General features: G+C 36.8%; 1 protein-coding gene across 2 annotated transcripts; it reads left to right on the top strand.

The window, feature by feature from the left end:
• Positions 1 to 68: 68 nt before the first annotated feature.
• On the top strand, positions 69 to 23,398 carry rab11fip5b (RAB11 family interacting protein 5b (class I)). Of its 2 annotated transcripts, none has more exons than XM_073820983.1 (6): positions 69 to 900; positions 8,396 to 8,889; positions 10,860 to 11,412; positions 15,397 to 17,499; positions 19,542 to 19,686; positions 21,609 to 23,398. In XM_073820983.1, the coding sequence occupies exons 1-6, from the start codon at positions 521 to 523 to the stop codon at positions 21,867 to 21,869; spliced, it is 3,936 nt and encodes a 1,311-aa protein (XP_073677084.1). In that variant the 5' UTR covers positions 69 to 520; the 3' UTR covers positions 21,870 to 23,398. The 2 variants fall into 2 exon arrangements, with proteins under 2 accessions (XP_073677084.1, XP_073677083.1); XM_073820982.1 differs by having other exon boundaries at positions 70 to 900; positions 8,396 to 8,901.
• Positions 23,399 to 25,718: the final 2,320 nt, after the last annotated feature.

The raw sequence follows: 25,718 nt of genomic DNA, 5'->3' as shown, positions 1-25,718 counted from the left end.
ACGCCACTTAGAGCAAAGAACTGCTTCAGCGTGAATAAGTTTTCCCACACTCATTAGCGTGCTCCCTGATTCCCAGTCAAAGTAGAGCCCAAACTAGTGATCTCTGCTAGACTGTTTACTCTGTTCTGATAGGAACCATCGCTGCACGGATTTGAGCTGCCTTTCTCTTTAATTCAGCTGGATACTTTATTGCGGAGCCCCCACAAAATGTTGGAGGGCGGGCCGCGCAGCAGCAGCAGTGCAGTGAGTTGTCAAAAATCTGTTGTGGTGGTGACGCCGAGGGTCCAGAACGCCCACTACGGTAAATTGATGTGAAGTTTGTCTCGCGAGGGATTTCATATTTAACGTTAAGATTGTGACTGTCTTTTTGAATTGAGCTGGACGATAATGCAGCGATTTCTCTCACTGCAACTTCGGGAGGCGAACAGGCGCAAGGGCGCGGGCAGTGCATAGTTATCCAGTGCGCAAGTGTCATTCTCCTGGATTATCCCAAAACAACTGCGTCTCCAACTGCAGCGGGATGCCTCTGATCAGCCTGGACGACGATGATCAGAGATGGGTCCCGACGCACGTCAACGTGACCGTCCTTCGCGCGAGGGGTCTGCGGACGAAGGGCAAGCAAGGCAGCCGCTATGTTTACACTATCATCCAGGTCGGGAAGGAGAAGTACACCACCGGCCTGGTGGAGAAGGCTGAGGAGCCGCAGTGGAACGAGGAGTGCTCGTTTGAGCTGCTGCCCGGGCTGCTGGAGGCGGATGGGATGAGCGCGTACCCGCCCGGGAGCGGCAACCTGGTGCTCACCGTGATGCATCGAGTGCTCATCGGGCTGGACGTGTTTCTCGGTCAAACTATTATTCCCATCGACAAAGTTTTTCAGGATGGAATGTGTCCTAGAAATGAGTGAGTATTTCAGCTAAAAATAGGATCAATTAATAGGCCTTTTAGGCCTCCTTGAGATTTTAGTACTGTGGCAGTACCATGGTACTATGATGGCATCAGATACCATGCTGCTGAATGATTACCTTGTTCATGTAAGTGTACATCCCTAGTCTTAGTCTCCCAGTGCCAAAAGTGCTTAAAACCCTCCCTAAACCATCAGACTAGTAGCTAGAAGACCAGCTAACCAGCACAGGTTTATGTTTAAGCAGGTATGCATAAAACATGCTATAACAAGTCGAAATGTGTGACCCTGGACCACAAAACCAGTCATAAGTGGTATAACTTTTATTTGTAGCAATAGCCAACAATAAATTTTATGGGTCAAAATTATGCCCAAAAATCATTAGGATATTAAGTAAAGGTCATGTTCCATGAAGATATTTTGTCAGTTTCCTACTGTAAAAATATCAAACTTAATTTTTGATTAGTAATAGGCATTGCTAAGAACTTGACGAACTTTTAAAGGCGATTTTCTCAATAGTTTGATTCCAGATTTTTAAATAGTTGTATCCTTGTGACTCTGGACCACAAAACCAGTCATAAGGGTCCATTATAATGGAAACTGAATAAATAAGCTTTTCATTGATGTATGGTTTGTTAGGATAGGTTATTTGGCCAAGATACAACTATTTGAATATCAGAAATCTGAGAGTGCAAAAAAATCCTAATATTGAGAAAAGCACCTTTAAAGTTGTCCAGATGAAGTTCTTAGCCATGCATATTAGGCTACTATTTAAAAAATAAGTTTTGATATATTTATGGTAGATTTTTGGCATAAAAGAATTAATTTTGACCCATACAATGTATTTTTGGCTATTGCTACAAATGCTACTTAAGACTGGTTTTGTGGTCCAGGGTCACATATTGTCCTGACCTAACAAACCGTACATTTAATTCAATTCAAATTTATTTGTAATAATTCAAATAATTGTTAACTCAAGTAAAATATAATATTTTCATTTAAAGTACTGGAATAACTAAACAAATGAATAAAAAGTATATAAACTAATAAAAAAAAAGGCAAAAACACATTACAAAACTTAAAAGAAACTAAAATCTCATTAAAAATATTAATAAAATCTATAGTATTATCTCAATAATACTTAAAAAAAACACTGATTATAGGGCATATGTAAAAAAAAAAGACATTTCATTTTAGTGTTGTTTTACCACTTCTCTGTCATTCCCAAGAGTGAGTCTAAAAAAAGTGTAGACTTACGATACAGGATCTATCTTTATGGTTATTATAGCCTTATGTTTGTGCAACTGAATGTACTTTTAAAGAATAGCTTTCCTTGTTTTTCACTTGATATAGTGCTGGGATATTTGACACAGGCATGCCAAAACCTTGAGCCTGTGATTTTGGGTGGAAGAATTTCTGTGCACCCATTTCACAGTTGGACAGACATTCACATTCGCAACATAACAGAACTGCAGGAAGATTCTTTGGCTAGCCATCAAAACTTAACCTAAATTACTGATGTCACATACAGTATTAAACAAATGCATGGTGGTCGAAGCCACATGAGCAGTCTATGGGAAGTGCAAAACCAACACTGTTTTGAATACCAGAGTAATGGGATATGTTCTTACAGACACAACAACGGCAACATACTTGGAGGGGCATGCCGCATCAAGTCCTCATCAGTGTGCTTGCGTAGCGCTGGCACGGAGTCATGCCTCCACACAGGGCAGTACCAGCATGTGTCAGAATGGTCACAGAGTCTGCACTGAACTCAACAAACACGCATTTCACTGCAATCCAACAGACGTAACCTTCTTGGAATCTTGTTTTTTCGTTGGTCATATTTATTCTAATATATGTAGTGTTTAAAAACTTGTACATATAATAGATGAAATTCAACTACATATCTAGCAGCGCCGTCATTAGGAGGAGTAAATTATTTGTCATGGGAGGGGAGGAAGAGATGAGGTAGGTGGAGGCCTCTTGGCTGAAACCTCTATAAACAAGTGAGGGAGGAAGTCAGTGAGCCATGCTGAGCAACAATAACATTGTTATTTTCATGTTCAGTACGCCTTTCTTTATTCTCACGTCCGCAATTCGGCTCTTAAAGGGTTAGTTGACCCAAAAATTAAAATTAGCCCATTATTTACTCATCCCCCGGGCATCCTAGGTGTATATGACTTCCTTCTTTCAGACAAATGCAATCAGAGTTATATTGAAATTATAGGGCAAGTGTGTCTTTTCATTAGTGCAAAACAAGTCCAATAAAGTGCATCCATCCATAATAAAAAGTGCCTCAAACGGTTCCAGGGGGTGAATAAAGACCTCCTGTAATGAATCAATGCACTTGTTTAAGAAAAATATCCAGGACGTAGGCGTTGCGCATATGCTGCTCAGAAGTGATGAACGCAGGCATGCAGTGGAGAGACCAAAACAAAACAACGGTCACGAATTAGAAGTACAAAACAAGAATTTGTAAAGAAAAATGTCAGAGGAGTTCAATGCAAGCCAAGAGGAGACTGGTTTTCCTTTGCTAAAGTAAGGAAACTTTGCTTCCTTTGCTCCTGTAAACAGATGTTGATTTTTGCGTGACTCACAGGTGCATGCGCAACGTATACGTCCTACGTCATCCACCCGGATGCTTCTGTGTATGACCAGTTGGCACAAGTGAGATTAAAGTGATTATTAAGTTTTAAATATGGATATTTTTTCTTACACAAACGCCTTTATTCACCCCCCGGAGCTGTGTGAGGCACTTCTTTATTATGGATGGATGCACTTTATTGGACTTGTTTTGGACTGATGAAGAGATACACCCACCCATGCCATAAAGCTTGGAAGTGCCAGGATAATTTTTAATATAACTCCGATTGCATTTGTCTGAAAGAAAGAAGGCATATACACCTAGGATGCCTGGATAGTGAGTAAAGAATGAGTAAAGACTAATTTTCATTTTTTGAGTGAACTAACCCTTTAAATTCATGTAAATTAGTCATTTATTTAATTCGTTTAGTTAATTAGTGTGAAGTTTAACCAAAAATTAACATTTTGTCATTAATTACTCACCCTCATGTCGTTCCAAATCTGTGAAACCTTAGTTCGTCTTTAAAATACAAAAGTACTGGAATAACTAAACAAATTAATAAAAGCTATATAGACTTAAACTAATAAAAACTGACAAAATTTAAAAGAAAAGAAAATCTCATTAAAAATATTAATAAAATCTATAGTAGTATCTCAATGATACTTAAAAAAAAAACACTGATTTTAGGGCATATGTAAAAAAAAAAAGAAAAAAAGACAGCAGTTCAACCAAAAATGAACATTTTGTCATTAATTACTCACCCTCATGTCATTCCAAATCTGTGAAACCTTAGTTCATCTTTAAAATACAAATGTAACCCTTGACCACAAAACCAGTCATAAGGGTAATTTTTTTATTTAAATTAAGAGATAAATTGAGATTTATATTAAAAAGCTGAAGCCTAAATAAATAAGATTTCCACTGATGTATGGGCTGTTAGGATAGGACAATATTTGGCTGAGATTTGAAAATCTGTAATCTGAGGGTGCAAAAAAAAAAAAAAATTAAAAAAAATGCCTTTAAAGTTGTCCAAATAAAGTTCTTAGCAATGTATATTACTAATCAAAAATTAAGTTTTCTTATATTTATGGAAGGAAATGTGCAAAATATCTTTATTGAACATTTACTAATCCTAATGATTTTTGTCATAAAAGAAAAATCAATAATTTTGACCCATACAATGTATTGTTGGCTATTTCTACAAATATACCCATGCTACTTATGACTAGTTTTGTGGTCCAGGGTCACAAATTAAGATTTTTTTTGATGAAATCCAAGAGCTTTCTGACCCTGCATAGACAACAACGCAACTAAAACTTTCAAGACCCAGAAAGATAGTAAGGATATTGGTAGAATAGTCCATGTGACATCAGTGGTTCAACCGCAATGTTATGAAGCTACCAGAATACTTTTTGTGAGCAAAGAAAACAAAAATAACGACTTAATTCATTATTCAATGTTTATCTTGACAAACGGTCATTTTCTAGTTAAAGTTTGCACTTTCATGTACGCCTCTCTGCGTTTCACGTCACATGGAGAGATGTATGGAGGAATGTCCGTCTCTGCACACACTATTCTGAGTCATCACATGTCGTTGTAGGCGTGAGGCTGTTCTGCACATCTGGCTTTAATTGAGCTCGTAGTTGCACCTCTCTCGCCCTCTCTTTCTCTCTCTTCTGCGTCTTCCAGTGTAAGGCGTTTGTCTTGGCTCTCTGCACATGTGCGCACATGAGGTGCTTGCTCTGTGCTCTGCCGGAAATGGAGGAAATAGTTTCACCACTGGTTCTGTGTGAAACAAAGGGACAGCACCATAAGTAACATTCGTTCAAGAGGCCCCCGCTTGAGTTTGTTTTGCAGTGCAGATCGTAGCCGCTTGCTTCAGTGTGGTGCAGGAAGTTGTAAGCCAGTGTATTAAAGGATGAGGCCATCAGTGAGAGCATCGATGTATTAATACTGCTCACAATTACAGTAAAGATGGCAATCATGTAAAATATTATTACAATTTAAATAACTGTTTCTATTGTATTACAAAAGTATAATTTCTGTTATTAATTACTCAACCCCATGTCGTTCCCAACCCGTAAGACCTTCATCTTCAGAACACAAATTAAGTTATTTTTAAGCCTTTAGCGCGTATGATCACACCCGTGTGATTTGTCTTGGCTGGTCCCTGAAGCGTACGATCACACCGGTGTGATTCGAACGTTCACCGCATCACGTCATCAGCTGCTGAATTCAAATCGGTTTTGGCGCTTTGGCTGGCTCTGTCTGAGCCAGAGCCATATAAAAAGAGAGTTGCGACACGCTTTGATCTCGCCGCCGCACGGTCACGTGGTTCATGGAGCTCTCAATAGTTCCAAACAGCTCCGCGCTGTCAATGTGTTTGAATGGGGTTAAATAGGATAGACAGCAGTTTTACTATATTTGCAGCAATTTCGAGTAATTATTAACACATAATGTGCATTGATTGTGTATTGATAACTTCTCTGAATACGCTTTACAATCGCATTTTATTCTGGGGAGTGATAAAGAGACATAATTAATATGTTCTCATACTCTTTGGCAGTCAGATGTGACCAAACACCTTAAGTGTAACTTTTATTCAATTAAATAACTGTAATATATATAGTTAAGTTCTATTTAGTAAATATTTTGAGGAGGTTTTTTTTGTACTTAATATGTGCAACAATGATCCTGACCATTTAAAAGATAACATTTTCTAATATAGTATTTAGATTACAGTTAGTGTAATATTTAAGGTTAAATACATCTGCATGTGTATTTGGACATGATCAAACACTTTTTTATACAGTATGTTTCGATTTAACGATTTAATGTTAAATAAAAAAAAGTAATTTACTCTTGTTTTATGATATTCAAATATACAACATAAGTGAATATTATAAAAGGCAAGCAAAAATGGCATTTAACATAATAGAAAAGATGAAAATAATGTTTAAAAAACACAAGGCAACGAATTGCATTCAGCATACATTTTTATCGTGTTTCTTGAATGCAGTCTGAAACTCATTCAACCTCCTACAGTGAGAGAAAGATTGCAGAAAGACTAAAAACATAAAAATATGACAACTAGTATCTGGTTATGGTCGCTATTACGGTGTTTCTCACGTTATCCAGCTGCATTTACAGTTTAACTGTTTATTTTTTAACGATAAACATTAACTATAACACGCTTCATAAAACACCACTATTGGCCAGTTTTTCGAGAGGTCAGCTGATGCGTTAAAATGTAAAGAAATGCAGTAATTTCTTCAATATACTTGCGACTGTGCTTAAGAAGCGCTGAAATGAATGGGCTTCAATGGAGGAGCTATTGGTTGTTTGGAACTATTGACCGCTCCATCACACGCTTTACTTCCGCATTCCTCAGTTCCTATGGAAGCCTATGGGAGTGTCGCAACTCTCTTTTTATATGGCTCTGGTCTGAGCCAGATCGGACGCGCTGAGTGCTTGTCATATATTATCACAACTATTCACTGTTTTCAACCATATAATGCTTATTTTAGGTTTCAGACATTTAAATACACATAAGTACTAGCAAAACCATACATTTGTAGTTTGTAAAATACACACTGATGTCTATGGAAGCGGCAATAATGATCCTACAAATATATTCTGACAACATATTTTATTGATATCATATACAGATTATGTAGGCAACTATAAAGTTCACTCTCTTCTTCTCCCAGCTCACCAGAGACTTACTTTAATGGCTTTCGGTTGTAAATCCCACAGCTCGGATTCAGCGCGAACAAAGATGGCGGCGCCCGATCAACTAACGCGGTCATTATAAAAGTGTTTGAACTTTTAAATACATTTACTTGCACATATTTCGAAATCGGAATATCGGATATTTCATAATATAGTGAGCATGCTTGTGAATATTAATAATAAAAAAGGAAAAACGAAATAAAAGCGATCCAGTGCTGTTGTGGCTGCGGTGTGTCACATGACGCGTCGCCATGGAAACAGTAATGCGAAACATTCTAAAATAACGGTCGCCCTAAAAAAACTCATGCTGCGTCCCAATTCGCCTACTTATACTACACCCTAAAAGTATGTACTCTTTTTGTGAAGAAAAAGTACATACTTTTGAGTATGTAGCAGAATAGAAGGCAAGCTTTGGGACATACTACTTTGTCATAACTGCTTCTTTAACAGATGCTTTGTTGCTTAGTTACCTGAATCCTGTCGCTGTTTAAACTGCCCTGTCAATCATCACAGTTAACATTATCTACATTTATTTTTTTAATTTCCTACCATATTAAGAGGCAGGTTCTTTCACGAGTAATTCATGCCCAGAACTCTGCTCTTGTGTTTGCAGAATTATGCATTTAAACGTTAATGACCAAACCTATCATTATAAAAGTTCATAATGTTGCTGCACATGAAATATAACGCAAATAACACTTAAAAAACATTTTTTATCAGGTTACACACTAATTATTTATCACTCAAACCCCTTTCTCTACCTGTCCGTTGGTCGCGCATTTCGTCCATGTTTGTAGTTTTTTGTAGTTCTAATCGAATCCTCGTTCACGGCGCTATGTGTTGTGGGCAATATTAGCCGTTAGAGATTGCATTGATCCGCACTTCGAATTCTGAAGTTAAGTAGTACACCATCCGGGAATCTTTGGAATACTTTTTTAAACATACTACGATTTGGGACATACTAATTCTATTTTCGAATACTATTTAGGACGGATAGTATGCGAATTGGGACGCAGCATCACTCTTTGGGGTTAGATAGAATATTTTAAACTCATGTGTGAAAAGGTTAATGAAATCCAAGAGCTTTCTGACCCTGCATAAACAGCTATGCAACAATCACATTTTTGATTATATAAATTTGCTTTCAGCAGACTTTTTTACTTTTTATGTCTAAGATGGCTCAAGCTGCACTCCAAGGCTGGTCGGAAAGAGAAAGAGCGGGGAGAGCTCCAGGTCACCATCCAGTTCACCCGCAACAACATGACCGCTAGTATGTACGATCTGACCATAAAGGACAAGCCCCGTTCTGCATTTGGAAAGCTGAAGGACCGTGTCACAGGAAAAAAGAGAGGAGACGTGGAATCCTCTTCTGCTATTTTACCTGGCCGCTACGCCGCCCTGTCAGGGTCTGTAGGTCCTCCCTTTGCAGGAGATGGTGGACCCGACGAGCCGGGAGAGGAAGAGGTGGTCGATGAACACCGGAGCAAGGTGAAAGACTTCTTTCTTAAGGGGAAGCTGCGCAAGAATTCAGACACACGGTCCTGTTCGTCATTGGCGTCAGACAGTAGCATGGCATCATCTGCTGGGGATCCTTTTATCCCAGTAGAGCTTTCCAGAACACCCGTCTACAGCAGCAGAGTGATGGAGCCCTTCCGAATGGACACTGAAGGTGGGATAAAAGGTCAGTTGTCTTTTTACATAATAACAATATGTTGCTAAACTGTTAAAGGATAGTTCACCCAAAAATAACAATTACTTACCCTCAAGCCATCCTAGGTATATATGCCTTTCTTCTTTCAGACGAATACAATCTATAACATTTTTATATATTTTTTTAAATGTCCTGGCTCTTCCAAGCTTTATAATGGCAGTGAATGGCTGTTGATTCATCATTTATTCATCATAAAGTGTACTTCACATGGCTCCAGGGGGTTAATAAAGGCCTTCTGAAGTGATCACTCTCTCGTGAACATGTGTACGAAGTTAGCGGAAGCTAGGGATTACGGTTTATAAAGTTTTAAATATGGATTTTTTTTTGTTTGTACAAAAACGCATACAATTCACTTCAGACCTCCCTCCCTCAACAGCCATTCACTGCCATTATAAAGCTTAGAAGAGCTAGGACATTTTTTAATATAACTCTGATTCAGTGTTTCCCAGTAGCCATCGGTTCTTTTTTCCCGGTACTTTACTTTGTGTAATAACGAAAACATTTATTTCAGTGTAAAAATTTCTACATTTTGAACAATAGGGCCTACAATCTTTTTCTTTTCTTTTTTTCAGAAATTCTTGTATTTAATTTTTTCTAATAATCAAATCAAGGCATTAAACATTTATTGATTTTTAATCAAATGAAAATTAAACCCTTTTGTTTTTTAGCAAACAAACAGGTTTACTGCTAAAATTAATACATGGAAGAAAAATTGTGTGAATATTCAGTTTAAATAATTGAAGTATTTTTTCTACAGTTAAGTGGTAATCTTGTTGTAATATTTATTTTTCATCATTTAATTGTTTTATTTAAATTTGGCAGAAATAGGAATATATAAACACCAACATTATACTGTACAAAGTAATACAAGACTAATATAGTTCTGTTACATGTTAAACTGTACTTTTATTTTGACAGGTTGCCGTGAAGTTTCTATGTGTATACAGTATGATATGATGCTAGTTTTCTCAAATGAAATGGCAAAATTCACATGAAGTGACACTCACAACAGCTCTGGAGATTAAGTTTATGTCGTCATATAGTGATATGCAAAGGCCAAAAATTAGCGGGAGCGTCACACGTGCATCAGTATGTGTGTAGTAAACAAAACTGTGTCTCCGCCATTCATACATACAGAGGCAAACGGAACATAAGTTATTCATACTTAAACCGCCTATTTGCGTTTCAATATTCAAAGACACTTAGTCCATATTGCGATTCGAATTAAGTGACAGGCCAACTTTTGATTTATTCATCCAAAAATCAACGAATTCCATGGCTTTCCACATTATAGAGTTTGAAATTGTAGACGCGCGACCATGTAGAGACAGACATGACATGCCGTTGTGTAAATAAGATAAATAAGAACCAAGTTTAGACCTGTTTTATAGGCAAGGTATCCTTAAATGACTTCTATTGTGATCTGGCACTAAAAATGAAATAAAATTAACTTGACCTTGAAGCAATGGCAGGGGAAACTCTGCTGATTGTATTCATCTGAAAGAAGAAAGTCATATACACTTAGGATGGCTTGAGGGTGAGTAAATTATGGGATAATTTAATTTTTTGGTTGAACTATCCCTTTAATAAACTGTGGGCTTCATATAATAGTTTATGACAACCCTTGTGTTCTTCCAAACTCAAGTTTCTTTATTCTGTGGATCGTTTAAAGATATTTTTTTAAATGTTTCAACAGATTTTGTGCATGCAATTGAAGTCAGTGGGGTCAAAAACAAAACAACACTGGACCCATTGACTTTCATTGTTTGGACGAAAAAATTGTTTGGACGAATTTTTCAAAATTTCTTCTGTTGTGTTTCACAGATGAAGAAAGTCATAAAATATTTAATCCTATTTTTTAATCTGTCTGGTTGGGAAATACTGATCTTTGTCTGTACCCTTTCTCTGTCTTCTCGCTGTCTTTAAAGTGATGACCCACAAGCGCGCGCACAGTGATGAAGCCAGTAAGATCACGGGTGTTCCTCGTCCCAGCCCTGCTGTGGAAAACATAAAAGGCCAAAGTATGGCGCTCTCCAAATCAACCCTCTGCATCAACGGTAGCCATATCTACTCATCTGAGCCTGCCAGCCCCAAGAGTCCAAGCACCATCCCAGCCAAGCGCTCCCTGCTGGAGAAATGTGCACCACTTTCTCGATCTCTCCAGAATCTGACCCGACGCGGCGAGGACTCGCAGAAGAGCGATGGGAGACGCTGGTCCATTGAAAAGAGCAAGAAGGAGGACAGTGAGGCAGATGGAGCTCAGAGTCAGAGCCAAGGGGCCACAACCTCAGAGGGAAAGCCAGTGCAGGCCGCTGGACCTGTGGAAGTGGTGGATAAAGGAAAAAAGCTGAGGAAAACTCTGTTTTCTAGTGGGAGGAGTGACTCCCTCCCAGCCAAGCCGGAGCAGAGCCAGGTTTCTGCTCCTCTTGAGGGCAGACGCAGAGGATGGTTTGGCTCCGGTGACTCCCAGAACAAGCCAAGGTGAGTGAAGGCCAAGCGAGGCTACTAGGTTTTATGTTACAGTACAAAAGATGTCTGACTTTGCTCATGTATCAATATCATCAATAGCACTTCCCCATGATCTGTATTTGACTGCCAGACGTTCTTCTAAAGGGATGCTTTGTTTTTAAGTGAATGGCTTTGAATGTCAGCCTGCATTTTGGTCCTTAGAGAATATTCTTAGAAAAGGAGTGTTTGAATTTGCTGATGCAAGAGTTACTGCAGCAGCTTTTTCCATCTCATTCCTTTATATTGCTCTTGGTCTGCACAACATAGGTCAAGACATTTTTCTAAGGAGGGATTGTTAACGTGTGCATTTTCATCCAAAAATTTTTGTCAAGTTCCATGAATTTGTTGAAGCATTCAAAAACATCAGCTATTTTTATAAGAAATGTCCACTTATATTATATTGATTTGTTTATTTTTTTTCACATTTCAGTCATTTTCATTCAGCAGCATGTTTTTTTTTCTGACACATTCAGCCATTTCTTAGTTTTATTTTTATTAGAGTTAGGAGTGGGCGATATGGCAGTAATTTTATTTGATGATAACAACACAAATTACTGTAGTTAATTTTGTTGGAAATAAGGTTGCTACGATAATACAATTTTCAAATGACATTGACATTCACAATTATACATTGTGCACAATACTAATCTAATAATAAAAGTACTCAAGCTTAGTGAAAACTAGTAAACAGTTCACGACAGTAGAACAAAGATGAACATCAAAAAGAAATTAAAAAGTAATTAAATGTACAACAAAACTCTGCACAGTCTTCAATATATGAATTAAATATACATTGATTCTTATTAAAAGTATAAAAATAGTTCAAATAAGATCAATGCATGTTTTTTTTCAATGTTTGATTGAAATTACATTGGGATAGTTCACCCAAAAATGAGAATTCTGTCATTAATTGTTCACCCTCATATTGTTCCAAACCTGTAAGACCTTCGTTCATCTTCAGAGCACAAATTAAGATATTTTGAAGAAATCCAGGAGCTTTCTGACCCTGCATAGATAGCAACGCAATTACCAAAGGCCAAATAGGTAGTAAAGACATTGTTAAAATAGTCCATGTGACATCAGTAGGGTTGGGTATTGTTGGAATTTTATTGATTCCGATTCTGCTTATCGATTTTGATCCTTATCGATTCCTATTTTTGATTCCAATTAGGGCTGTCGCGATAACCGCAATATCGCAATACCGCGCTATTGACGTGCATAACCGCAGAGAAATGCAACAACCGCAGCAACCGCGATATTTGCCTGTTTTCTTTTTTCCTAAGGATTTGCCCTTCTCACTTAATGCCTGTGCGCTGAATATTAAATTAGTAATAAGTTAGTAATGATAACATAATGTGTTTATTATGAGGCTCAGTAGATATGCACTTAACAAGCCTAAACAGACAGCGAATGAGAGAGATCGACTGAGCTTGTGCGATTACCTGTCTGTCTTTCAGATCCAGTCAGGTATGTATGTGAAACTAGCTTGTCATGTCCAAGGAAAGTGAAATCTCTGTCTTAACATCGATGCTCTGCTGGTCAGCTGAGCCTTTAAAAGTGGCTATGGCTAAAATGATTTCAACTTCGTGTTTCATTACGTCTCTCTTTGAATAAATAAGCGTTTTTGAACGTGTAGTTGAATGAACGGTGACTCAAAGATAGTCTCTTGCCTCCATCTTGTGGCGTAAAAATGAAACTGCACTGACTGACAGCTCGCCTAAAACACGCAGGTGAAATACTGACAGAAAGTCTCTTGTCCAGTCAGACTCGAGGGAGCGCGCTAACTGTTGTATATACGAAGATTTCAGATGCAAAGCCTCTAAATATGTCTGACATTTTTCTTCAAAATTTGCATTTCTTTCTTGGCTAGGTTTCTATGTAAGTACTGTTTACTTCACTTCATATATCAACGCGATTTGGTTTCGGTTTACTTCACTTCATGTATCAACGCGATTTGGTTTCGGTTTATTGATTTCTGAATATGACCTTACATTGTAACAGCCTACACACAATTATATATATATATATATGCGGTAATACCGCATACCGCGCTACTGAGCCACTCAAAATTACCGCAAGGGAAATTCCTTAACCGCGACAGCCCTAATTCCAATAATATTTAATATATAAATTTAATATTTAATATATTGTTTATAAATTTTAAACAATAAATTGTTAAACACAAGTAAACAATCAGTAATAAAATAGGAACAAACAAATCAATTTGCAATAGCATAAATAAATACATAAATACGGGGCGTCCCGTGTTCGAATCCCGACTCAAGGATCTTTCCCGATCCTGCCCCCTATCGCTCTCCCACTTCACTTCCTGTCAATTCTGATCTGTCCTATCACAATAAAGGCAAAAATAAATTTATTAAAACAATATATATATATATATATATATATATATATATATATATATAGATTAATCCTCTTTAAAGTTAGATATTCAGTCAAGATCAGTGATTTTCTTTAGTTTTTTGTTTAACGTTAATGACAGGCATTAATAAGACTGCTGTCTCTTTAACACCAAACGTACGCAGATCTAAAAATACTGTTACACGTGCATTTTCTTTCAAAACAATTTACGTTCAATACAAAAAGTGTCTGTGTTTATGATGATACTGGCGTATTTTTGTGCATATTTGTTGATAAATGTAAAATAGAAATCAGTTTCTGCCCAGAACAACCTTTTCAGTAGTGGAAATGCACGCAAACCTTCATACGGACTCAGGAATAATCTGATTCGAAATGCACGTATGTTATCAAATACCTTTTTTTTGGAAATTTGAAAATGGTTTTCAAAATAGAACCGGTTTTCAATATCCAACCCTAAACATCAGTGGTTCAACCGTAAAGTTAAGAAGCTTTCAGAATACTTTTTGTTGAATGAAGTCATTATTTTTGTTTTCTCATAGCTTCATAAAACTAAGGTTGAACCACAGATGTCACATTGACTATTTTAACAATGTCCTTACTACTTTTCTGGGCCTTAAACGTCTATGCAGGGTCAGAAAGCTCTGGTGCGATTTTTGCTGTTGTATGATGTCGTACACAATTTATTTCCCATTGGAAGGAATCGTTGACGCTGTCATGGTTGTGGCTCGCATCGTGTGAGAGGGATTTACGAGCCCAGCCGAGCGCCTCACAAGCTCCCGATCATTTTTAAACGTCAAAAAGTTAGTTTTGTTGATCTGTCTGAAGTTGACCAATCAGGAGCTAGGAAAACTACAGAAGAAGAAAGACGAAAAGGAACATAGAAACTCGCGGAACTTTTTTTGTTATTTTTTATTTTTTATTACTGCACAAAAACTGTATACAAACAGTAATCCGACCATCTACTAGTAAAAATGATAGACACTGACAATGAAATAAAATACATTTTTAAATAAACACCGTGTACGCCCAGCTTTACGGGTTTGGAACTACATAAGGGTGAGTAATTAATGACAGATTTTAATTTTTTTTGACTGAACTATCCCTTTAAATGACACATACAGCAGGTGTATTAGGCTGCTGTCATTTTAGGACCTAAAACAGATACAATACACATGCAGTTTTCTCCCTAATGTCTCTGTTCACTTAAGACATGCGTTTATGTGAATAAACCAGCATTGCCAAGACTGGCATTATCTCATAACATTTATTATGTCTACAGGTATATCGCCCACCCCTAGTTAGAAATTATAAACTGAAAGGAATGGTCTATTCTCCCCAATTTGTTCCTCCTCAACCAGAAGTATTTATATAGGAACAGTGTGCAAGCTGGTCAAAACATGCCAGACACTTCCAATCAAAACATGAACAAATTTGAATCCAAAGACAGTTCTTCTTCTATTAAAGTTGTCTCTGTAATAGAAAAGAACTGTCTCTCTCCCCTCCCCACTCATAGTTAGATTTTATGGCCCATTACACACTATAACTAAGAGGACTACTTGTGCCTTCCCTCCACAGGCTGGGAGTCTCTCCTAAGGTAGAGAGCAGCTCAGACACCCCCTGTCAGATCCCTTGCTCCCCCAGCCAGCCCCCGTGCTCTCTTCCCCTCGGTTGCACTACCAGCTCGGTGTCTCCCCCTAGCGGCAACCCATTCACCCACTCATCCCCAACACCCCCTTCCATCTCTCCCTCCAACCCTTTCCTCACACGACTACAGCAAAATCCCTTTTTTGAGGATCTTATAGCCGAGGAAGCACTGAAGTCTCCGACTGCTGGGTACTGTTCTCTTAATTCAAGTCTTTATCATCCAGTCGAATGCAGTCCACTCCGTAATGGAGGACAGAACAAAATGTCCGCAATAAAACGGGAAAGACCCAGAAGTATGTCTAGGCAAAGATCTCTACCAGCCATTATGCCTGAGACACCAGATAGAAACTCAAACACTAATCCGAACCACTCTCTGTCTGAGAGGGCTGGGGAATGTGATGATTTTGAAGAGTTTGCCACCAGCCGGCTCAAATCGCCAAGCGGGACTCCAACTAGACCTCCATCAGCGCCGTATCTCTCGCAGGTACCAAATACAAACCAGATGCAGAAAGCGAACATTGGTTTAAGGGTTGATGAAGTTGACATGGGTGTTCCAAGGCCATGGGATCTGCCTCCTCTACCACCACGGAGACCCATGAGGACCCAAGGGATCACTACGGACAGCTGGTTGGATAGAGCCCAGGAGCTAGCTGTGCAGAAAGAGGCTTGCTTCCTTTCCCAGACAGACTTTGCCTCCCTTCAACACGTGAAAGATGGAGATGTGAAGAGGAACTCTCAGATTTTATGTCCAGATAAAGAGTTGCACCATATTTCTTCAGGAGGGTGTAACAAGATGGATGCAGAGTTGCACGGCGGCATCAGACTGAATGAATTCATGGTTGAGGAATCCAATTTCGCTTTGAACAACAATGACAACGGCTCACCGAATGGATTTGGTGAAGATGCACTTGGAAGTTCTGAATGCGAGTACACGGTACCTGAAACTCTGTGTTTCCCATCTGACTGGGAAACCACAGTGGCTGAATCACTTTGCAGTTCTCCTCAGAACCAACCAAAGCACGATTCAGAACCATTCTGTGAAATAATGGTCTCCAATGAACAACAATCCAAGACTAAAACCAATGGCGTCGGTTTGTTGACCCTCTCACCTAGAGATTCGAACAACAATACAGATGCTTCAGAGTTTGCGTTTATTGATTCTGAAAGTTCACCGTCTGAGTTGCAACCACCTTCTGATGGTCTTAAATTATCCAAAGATTGTTCAAATTTGCAGTTGAATGGTTCTTCGCTTCCTGGGTGCTCCCCAGGATTACCTAAGGATATAATGTGCAGAATGGCATCGGAGTTGGAGATGTTTTCACCAATAAACAGCAATAATAACATCACATCACAATTGTCCAACTCACAAAACCATCACCATTGCTCATCACCTTTTGAAGAACTAGGAGGACAAAAAGTTGACACTTGTGAACATCAAAACACTACTTTGGCTGATGTTCTTCTCAACAAAGAGATCACTGTGATCACTCAAACATGCTCAAGCACTGTGACAACGCAAATCCAAAAAGAGGCAGGAGAAGACAACTTGTTCACTACGCATAATCATTTAACAGAAGGTAACCCACACTCTGAAGCCTGCTTCTTAAAAGGCAACAAGCTTGAGGAATCATCTTCAACGCTTGAAGAGCAAATAAGCTTCGAGGACTTGCATGCTAGAGTAGCTCCACGAAACTCCAGGAGCCCCTATAAAACGGAAGTCAGATCAGCCCGTATCAGGCCGCGCTCAACCACAGGCTCACCCAAAACCGTCTCAAGTGGCGAATCGCTCCCAGGCTCTCCTCATCCTACATCAGATCTCATTTTGCATGATCCTTCCCCTTCACCCACCCCATTAGCTGGTACTAATTCCTGCCTCCACCCTGACCCTTCCCTTCCTGCGAACCCCCCAAACGAGTTGCCCAGCATGGGTTCCACACGCTCCTCCACCGCCCAGCCCCACGTTGACGCACCGCTCTCCCTCTCACCTGAGGAGACACAGCCAGCTAACGTCCTCCTGCCCCATGAGGAGAGCAGGTGAGACCTCACTGCCTTTAAAAGCGCACTCACCTCTGCTCTCACCTGAGATATGACCTCATTCTCTCTCACAGGTGCAGGCTCATAAATGCTCTCACATATGTTGGCCTAGAACAAAAGTTGTTTTTGCACTCACAGCTTGCTATAATTCGGACTTTGACAAATATGTAAATGCTTTTCTCTGGCACCATCTATTTTTAAGTTTCCTACTGGTTTGCTCATGCTACATTACTTTTAGTTCTTTCATTTTTTATCTTTGCTTTTCTGTTGCTTGTTTCAGCCTTCATTCTGTTCTCCTTTCTGCTGCAACACATATGTCCTTGTAGATGTAACTAAACATATGGAAATAGTCTAAAGTTAAATGATAGTTGTATTGTAAATGTCTAGTGTTCATGAGAGGTTTGATGTGAGTTGTACACTACCAGTCAAAAGGTTTTGAACAGTAAGATTTTTAATGTTTTCTCTTCTGCTCATCAAGCCTGCGTTTATTTGATCCAAAGTACAGCAAAACAGTAAAATGTTCAAATATTTTTGTTTTAGAATGTCCTGTTTATCATTAGATCGCTATGCTGTGACCAATGTGTTTATAAAGTCATAAGTCAATTTTGACTTCTTATCTCATAATTTCGACTTTTTAACTCGTAATTATGATTTAAGTCGTAATTCCGACTTTTAGTCATAATTTAGAAATTTTAGTCATAATTTAGAAATTTTCTTTTATAATTGACTTATGAATTTTTAAGTCATAATTTTGACTTTTTATCATTAGTATTACTTAAGTCAATTACGAGATAAAGTCGAAATAATGACATAAGTATGTTATAATTTCAACTTTTTAAGTCATAATTTCTTATCTCATAATTTAGTTTTAAGTCGTAATTTCGAATTTTTAAATCAAAATTTTGACTTTTTATCTCATAATTATGAAATATTTTTACTATTTAAAATAACTTTTCCATTTTTAATATATTTTAAAATGAAATTTATTCCTGTGATCAAAGCTAAATTTTCAGCATGATTACTCCAGTCTTCAGTGTCACATGATCCTTCAGAAATCATTCCAATATGCTGATTTGCTGTTGAAGAAACATTTATTATTATTATTATCAATAATTAAAGCAGTTACGTACATTGTTTTCAAGATTCTTTGATGAATAGAAAGATCCAATTTCAGAAAAATACTGTTCTTCTGAACTTCTGAACTTTTTGAGCAGCAAATCAGAATATTAGAATGATTTCTGAGGCATCATGTGACTGGAGTTAATATACTAAAATTCAGCTTCCAAATCACAGGCATAAATTACATTTTAAAATATATTCAAATAGAAAGCAGTGATTTTAAACAGTAAAAATATTTCGGAATTTTACTGTTTTTGCTGTATTTTGGATTCAGTAAATGCAGCTTTGTTGAGCAGAACAGACTTATTTAAAAAAACATTAAAAATCTAAAAACTTTTGACTGGTAGTGTAGATTTAAGTATGAGGGCTGATTGACCTGTCTGTTAGTACCCAAAGAAGCAAAAATCATGAGATGCTTCTTGAAGTGCTTCTTCTAGATAGTACTTATAATAAATTGCTTGAGACTTAAGAAAAAAAAACTTTTAGAAGTGACCACAACAAATTTATTTATCAGAAGGTCTTCAGTTTATATGTATTTCACTTTTGTTCAGGTGATTTTAGTACTTCAGTCGTTTCCTGTTATATTTTCCATCTTATATTTACTGTTATTAAGCATTTTTTAAATGATTTAAGTAAAATTTTTAGTTTACAGTAACAGCACTGCTAAGAGAAGAGAAGATAACTAAGGACTTCTGAGCAACTCTGAGTGATAAAATAGTTTTTTCATTACTTTTAACCATTGCTTCTTCAAATATGTGCTATCGCTTCTTCTATACGAACTCATCAGGATGTTAATAAACATAAGATTTAAATATGGCTTAAAGTAAAAAATGTGCTTACACAGACAGTACCAATTAAACTGTGATGAATTGCCTAGGTCAACATGAATACTTGATTTATCTCCTTTTTGCACCGCTGTACAGCCCTCACCCAGTGAAGCCCTTGACCAACACAGCTCTACAGGGAGAGAAGAAACCTGAAAGTCGCTCTGTGCTGGAGAAACTCAAGTCCACCATCAATCCAGGACGATCTGCACCACCAACCACTGCTGAGGATGAGAAAAACCAGGTACTGGTAGTTTTAATAGTGTTGTAAGCTGTGATTTTATCTAATAGCTATGGAAATTAATGACTTACTAAATTGAAATTAAGACTTTTTAATTAAGGCGTAATTAATCGAAATTGACTTAATGACTTTATAAACACATTAATCACAGGATAGTGGTCTAATAATAAACAGGACACTAATTAATTTGGCTTAAAACTGTTTGGAGGACCAAGTTCAGTACATCTTGTTAATAAAGCATACAGACAAGCATAATATACCCCACATTATGAACAGAATTCGCTGAGTTGCATGTTAAGCATTTTCTTGGGGTAGAACGTGGCTTAATGGAAGAATACAGTGAAATTAAAATGCTAAAGACCAAATCGAAAAAAATCAAAAGTGTTCTATGGGAGGAAAGCGCTCAAATTCAGCACATTACATTCATATTTCACTTTCATCAACTTGCCTTTTAATCATTTTTAATAATCTGAATACTAGATTATAGTATTATGAATACTTTTTTACACAAATTAATTTGTTTTAGAATGTCCCATTTATCATTAGACCGCTATCCTATGACCAATGTGTTTATAAAGTAAATTTCGACTTGTCAATTCATAATTTACAATTTTTATCTCATAATTTAGACTTTATAAAGTTATAATTTCAACTTTTTATTTCGGAATTATGGCTTAAGTCACTTAAGTTTACTTTTAAAAGTCATAATTTCGATTTAAGTATGTCATAATTTTGACTTTTTATCTCATCATTTTAACACTTTCTCATAATTTCGACTTTTTAAGTTGCAATTTTTACATTTTATCTAATAATTTTGACCTTTTATTTCATAATTATTACTTTTTAAGTAATAATTTTGACTCATAATTATCATTTCGACTTTTTCTCATAATTTCAACTTTTTAAGTCAGAATTTTGACTTATCTCATAATTCTGACTTTAGTCATAATTATTACTTTTCATAATTATTACTTTTTAAGTAATCATTTTTACCTTTTATTTCATAATTTTGACTTAATATCTCATAATTATGACTTAATCATGCCATAATTTCGGCTTTTTAAGCCATGAATTTTTTTCTTATGTGGCGGAAATGGGCTTCCATAAATACCACTTTTTTTCTCAAATATAGTATTTAATTCATATTAAAGGGATAGTTCACCCGAAAATGAAAATTCTGTCATTAATAACTCTCATGTCATTCCAAACCCGTAAGACCTTTGTTCATCTTTGGAAAACAAATTAAGATAGACAGCAATGCAACTACCACATCCAAGACCCAGAAAGGTAGTAAGGACATCGATAAAATAGTCCATGTGACATCAGTGGTTCAACTTTAATTTTATGAAGCTACGAAAATACTTTTTGTGTGCAAAGAAAACAAAAATAACATCTTTATTCAACAGTTTCTTCTTTTCTGTGTCAGTCTTCAACACAGTAAAATTGGTCTTTATGCATGAAAGTAAATGATAGCCTTTCTAAAATGTGAAGGCGCACATCAAATTTAGTGGTCCATGGCATCCAAGATTTAAAAAAGCCTGGTTTAGACCATCATTCGTTATGAGCAGTGGTCTAATTTAGTCTGGTTCGCGAAATGGCTAACAATTCACTGCACCTTTAAGGAGCTGGAAGACACGCTTTGACCTAGGATCTGGAAAAGTGTAATCAGCAAACAGATTACGAGCAGACACTGAAACAAGCATATTGATCTGAGAGGTTATTTAGGATCTCATTAAAATAAATATGGACTTGTGCTGATTGCACTATAAAGATATTGAAAGAACACACAAGTGCTTAAAGATCAGCTGATCAAGCGTTTAATGAAGTAGTCTTGGTTCATGGTTCTCTACATGACACAGTACCTCATTACTTTTTTTCTCTTGTAAGCATGACTCTGTTTACTCATGTACCTGTTTTCTGTGCAGCTGGCTCTGATGGAGGCTCGGGCTCAGTACCAAAACATGACCAACATGGAGCTGATAGCCCTGCTGCTTCAGCAGGAAATGGACATCAAGAAGCAGCGGGCTGAAACCGAGGTGCAGGTGGCATTATTGGAGAAACGTGATGCCGAACTGAAGAAGATGAAGGTTCAGGTCAGAGACCTGGAGGACTACATTGACAAGCTGCTGGTGCGCATTATGGAACAGACGCCGACCTTGCTGCAGGTACGCGCCAGACCAAAGTGACTACAGTGACCTGCTCCGTCCCGAGAACACCTCATATTGATCTAAAGCCATTTGTGATGCTTCATTAAATTTCAAAACTGCCAGATTCACGTAGACACGATAAAGCTTTGCATGCTTCCTGGATTTCCAAATCCACAATCATTCAACTTTAGCATACTACTAGTCAAGCTATGAGCACAAGGCAGTGGTTAAAAGTTAAAAAAGGATGTACAATTAGATTTTGTTGATCACATGTAGATGTAAATATTCATAGAATCTACACTAATATGTCTTCTTCTTCTTCTTCTTCATAAATATGCTAATTTTCCTAATAGGAAATAAGATGTGGGATCTTAATGCGTCGGTATACCAAAATGTCAAATAAAATGTTTTAAAAAATGCAAGTAAAAAAGCACTGCCTTTATTAATTGACTTCTATAAATGTCAATTTAACACTAAATTGGAAATATTTGGAACAGAATCATAAAATAATACTAAAAAAAAACTTAAACCTCTTAACAAATGCGTCTTCCGTATCTTAATCCTGTCTGAATCTCGAGAAAATATTGTTTCAGATTTATTGAGATGGGATTTACATAGTATTAGAACTAATGTTACACTGTGCGGTTAAAAAAATTTGTTATATTTAATACATATGGAGCCTAATACACCTTGTGTCAAAGTTGATGTAAAATATTGCTTTCAATAATATGTAAATGTAAATATCTTACTTCTTGATAGCTTTAAAAGCACCTTATGCGCATTATGCAAACCCTTTGTGCTTGAGCCAGTCAGCTTTGCCATATAGAAACCAATGATATCAGTGCATGCTCACTTCCATCAAGCACTCGCACAAAAGCAGAGATCGTCTCTGCAAAAATGTAAGCTATGCAATACAACCTGCTAAGCTGTAGCTTAAGATAATATAAACTACACAAAATATATTCATGAAGCCTTAGCACTTAGGTCATTGCTAAAGTAGCACATTTAGTAATATGCAAACGCCTCTAAACCACAAAAGCGATGGAAGATCTGCATTGTAACTTCATTTTGTTAAATGGAGTGGCTTTATGATTTTCTCTAATTGTGTCTTATACCATTGTTTTTGTTCTGTTTTCAAAGTAAGTTTTTGTTCATTATACAGTATTCAGTGTTTTTTTGGTTGATGTTTCCTCATTTATTCTGCTGATGAAAATGATGGGAGATTCTGTCACACAAGAACTTCAGTTCTATGTCTCAGTATTGGACAGAAAGAAAGTACAGGGTTCCTGTTCAATTTTGTTTACTGAAAATTATTTGTATTTCGCCAAAACATCCTGAAATAAAATTAAACATTTTAGTTTCCCCATGTGTTGCAGGAAAGTACCATGGATCACTGTGATTCTAGATTGTTGTTGATTCGTTTTGTCTTTTGATCGCCATTTTGCAACATGCCTCTGTGAATTTATTTACGACATTCACATTTGTATTTTCTTATTTTGTTTATTTATTGCTAATTATTTCAAACAGCTTCATTTTCAAAGTGATTTGAAAATAAAGTTATAAAATCATTTGTCGTGTTTTTGAGTTCTTTACGGAAATGACATATATAAAGACCTGTATCCACCTTTTTATTTCATTAGCCACTATAGGGAAATAACGAGAAAAATAACAGTGTACATTTAACCAGTGTGTTCATAGTTATGTAAATACATTAAATAACATAATAGGAGACACCAATTTGCAATATCAAGCAACAAAACAAGCTGTTTTGTATGGCTAAAATTAGCTTGACGCGAATGAGACCGGACACATAACATAAAGGGCCGCGCTCAATCTTACAGGAAGAAAAAGGTGGAGAGGTTTATGAAATTTGTGCTTCATCTACATCTAAACCTGAACAGTATTGTGGTTCTCACATCCACATCAACAATAACAGTAGTGCTATACTAAATTGCCACTGGGTGGCACTACCGCGCTTTTAAGATGATTTATTGCACTTAAATTGCGTTTAGCCTACTTTGTAATCGTTAGACTTAATTGCAGCAATAATACAATTCTGTATATTGCTTACAACAGTTTATAGGTAACATGTACACTATGAATTGTACGTATATATATATATATATATATATATATATATATATATATATATGAGTGTACAGTTAACTGATTCACAACAGCAGCGAAACAGATGGGTTTCATGAAATATTAATGTTGTGGGAATCAAAGCTCAAACTGACAACGTCTCTGCTTGCATTGTTTGGGCTCAGTGTCAAATGCCAATGATATTTTGCCTGTTTTAACATTAATGTGCCACAGTAATGCAAATTGAACTTTAACAATTCCTGTGGTGTTAGAGGACGCATTCTTGGTTAATTATCTCGGAACAAACATATTGTCACAAAACATTCCCTAAATGACTATATCCACTTTTTTTCGACGCGGAATTAAGTAAGCCTATGGGTGAGAAATAACGAGAACAATTACAGCGTGCAGTTAACGGTAAAAGTGTTTGCACTACAAACCAGTGTGTTCATAATTAAGATAATATATTAAAATAACATGTTAAGACACGCCAATTTGCAATATCACGGAGCAAAACGAACTGTTTGTACAGCTAAAAACAGCTGGAGGCATTTGAGACCAGAAGCCACACCCATAAAATGTACACTCTTACAGGAAGAAAAAGGTGTATAGGCTTGATAGACAGTGTTAAAAGGCTATATTGTTCTAAGTGAGAAGTAATAAACAGAAGAAATATATATTTTAAACCACTCAACATTTATTTGTCTGATATGGTTATTTTTATTATGATACAATTAATTGTGAATCATAAAAAAAAAAATCACATCTCCTAAATGTGATTATTCAAGATGAACTATTTTTAAGTTATACAAAAGATACTACTTTTTAACTGGTGGGGAGATGTTTTCTGCTCCTTCAGTGATCTTTTTTATTAGATTATCCTCATATTTATGACTGGGGGTGGAACACATTTAATATTTGTAAGAATTATCCATTGAAAAGCAACTACTCTCACAATATCTGTGTGGTTATGGCTGTAATATATATGCTCATGATTAATTGTTTGTGTATTACATGCTTGTGCCAACTGACCACGCTCTTATCTTAAATCATATGTGACCCTGGACCGCAAAACCAGTCGTAAGTTTTCTACTGTAAATATATCAAAAACTTAATTTTTGGTTAGTAATATGCATTACTAAGAACTTCATTTGGACAATTCTAAAGGGCGATTTTCTCAATATTACTTTTTTTTTTTTTTTTTTTTTGCACACCTATGTATATATCTATTCTAACAAACCATACATCAATGGAAAGCTTATTTGTTCAGGGTCACATATTAGGCCTATTTAAAGCCTCGTTCAGACTGTCAGCCCAAATCCGATTTCTATGCAAATCCGATTGAAATCCGATCATATTTAGGTAGTCTGAACAGCAACGAACTGCATGAAATCCGATTTGGTCAAATCCGTTTCGAGCTACATTCGTATGTGGTTTGGAATCCTATTCAAATCGGATTTCTGCTTTTTCACATTTTCATGCCACGTAAAACGTAAACACGTCAGACATAACATAACAAAGTCTTTGCAGAAACAAGCCTGAGTTGTTGCGAACTGCAAATCAAGCGGGAAAAAAACTATACAGCTAATATGCGCACCTCTTTGAGTTTTGAAACCAGCAGAGACGGCAGCACAGAATAAAGTCACACATTCCAGCTTCCTGCGTTTCTGCCGCTGCTTTAGAAGACGAAATATAATCCAGCACGACGGCAACGTTGTCATATAGCAAGACAGCATCTATATTGCAAACTGTATTGCTGTTATTGTTGTTTTAAGCTTATTTGTTCAGGGTCACATATTAGGC

The sequence above is a fragment of the Garra rufa genome, chromosome 16 (assembly GCF_049309525.1).
Source record: "Garra rufa chromosome 16, GarRuf1.0, whole genome shotgun sequence".
Lineage (NCBI taxonomy): Eukaryota > Metazoa > Chordata > Actinopteri > Cypriniformes > Cyprinidae > Garra > Garra rufa.
This window is presented reverse-complemented; position numbering and strand designations above follow the sequence as displayed.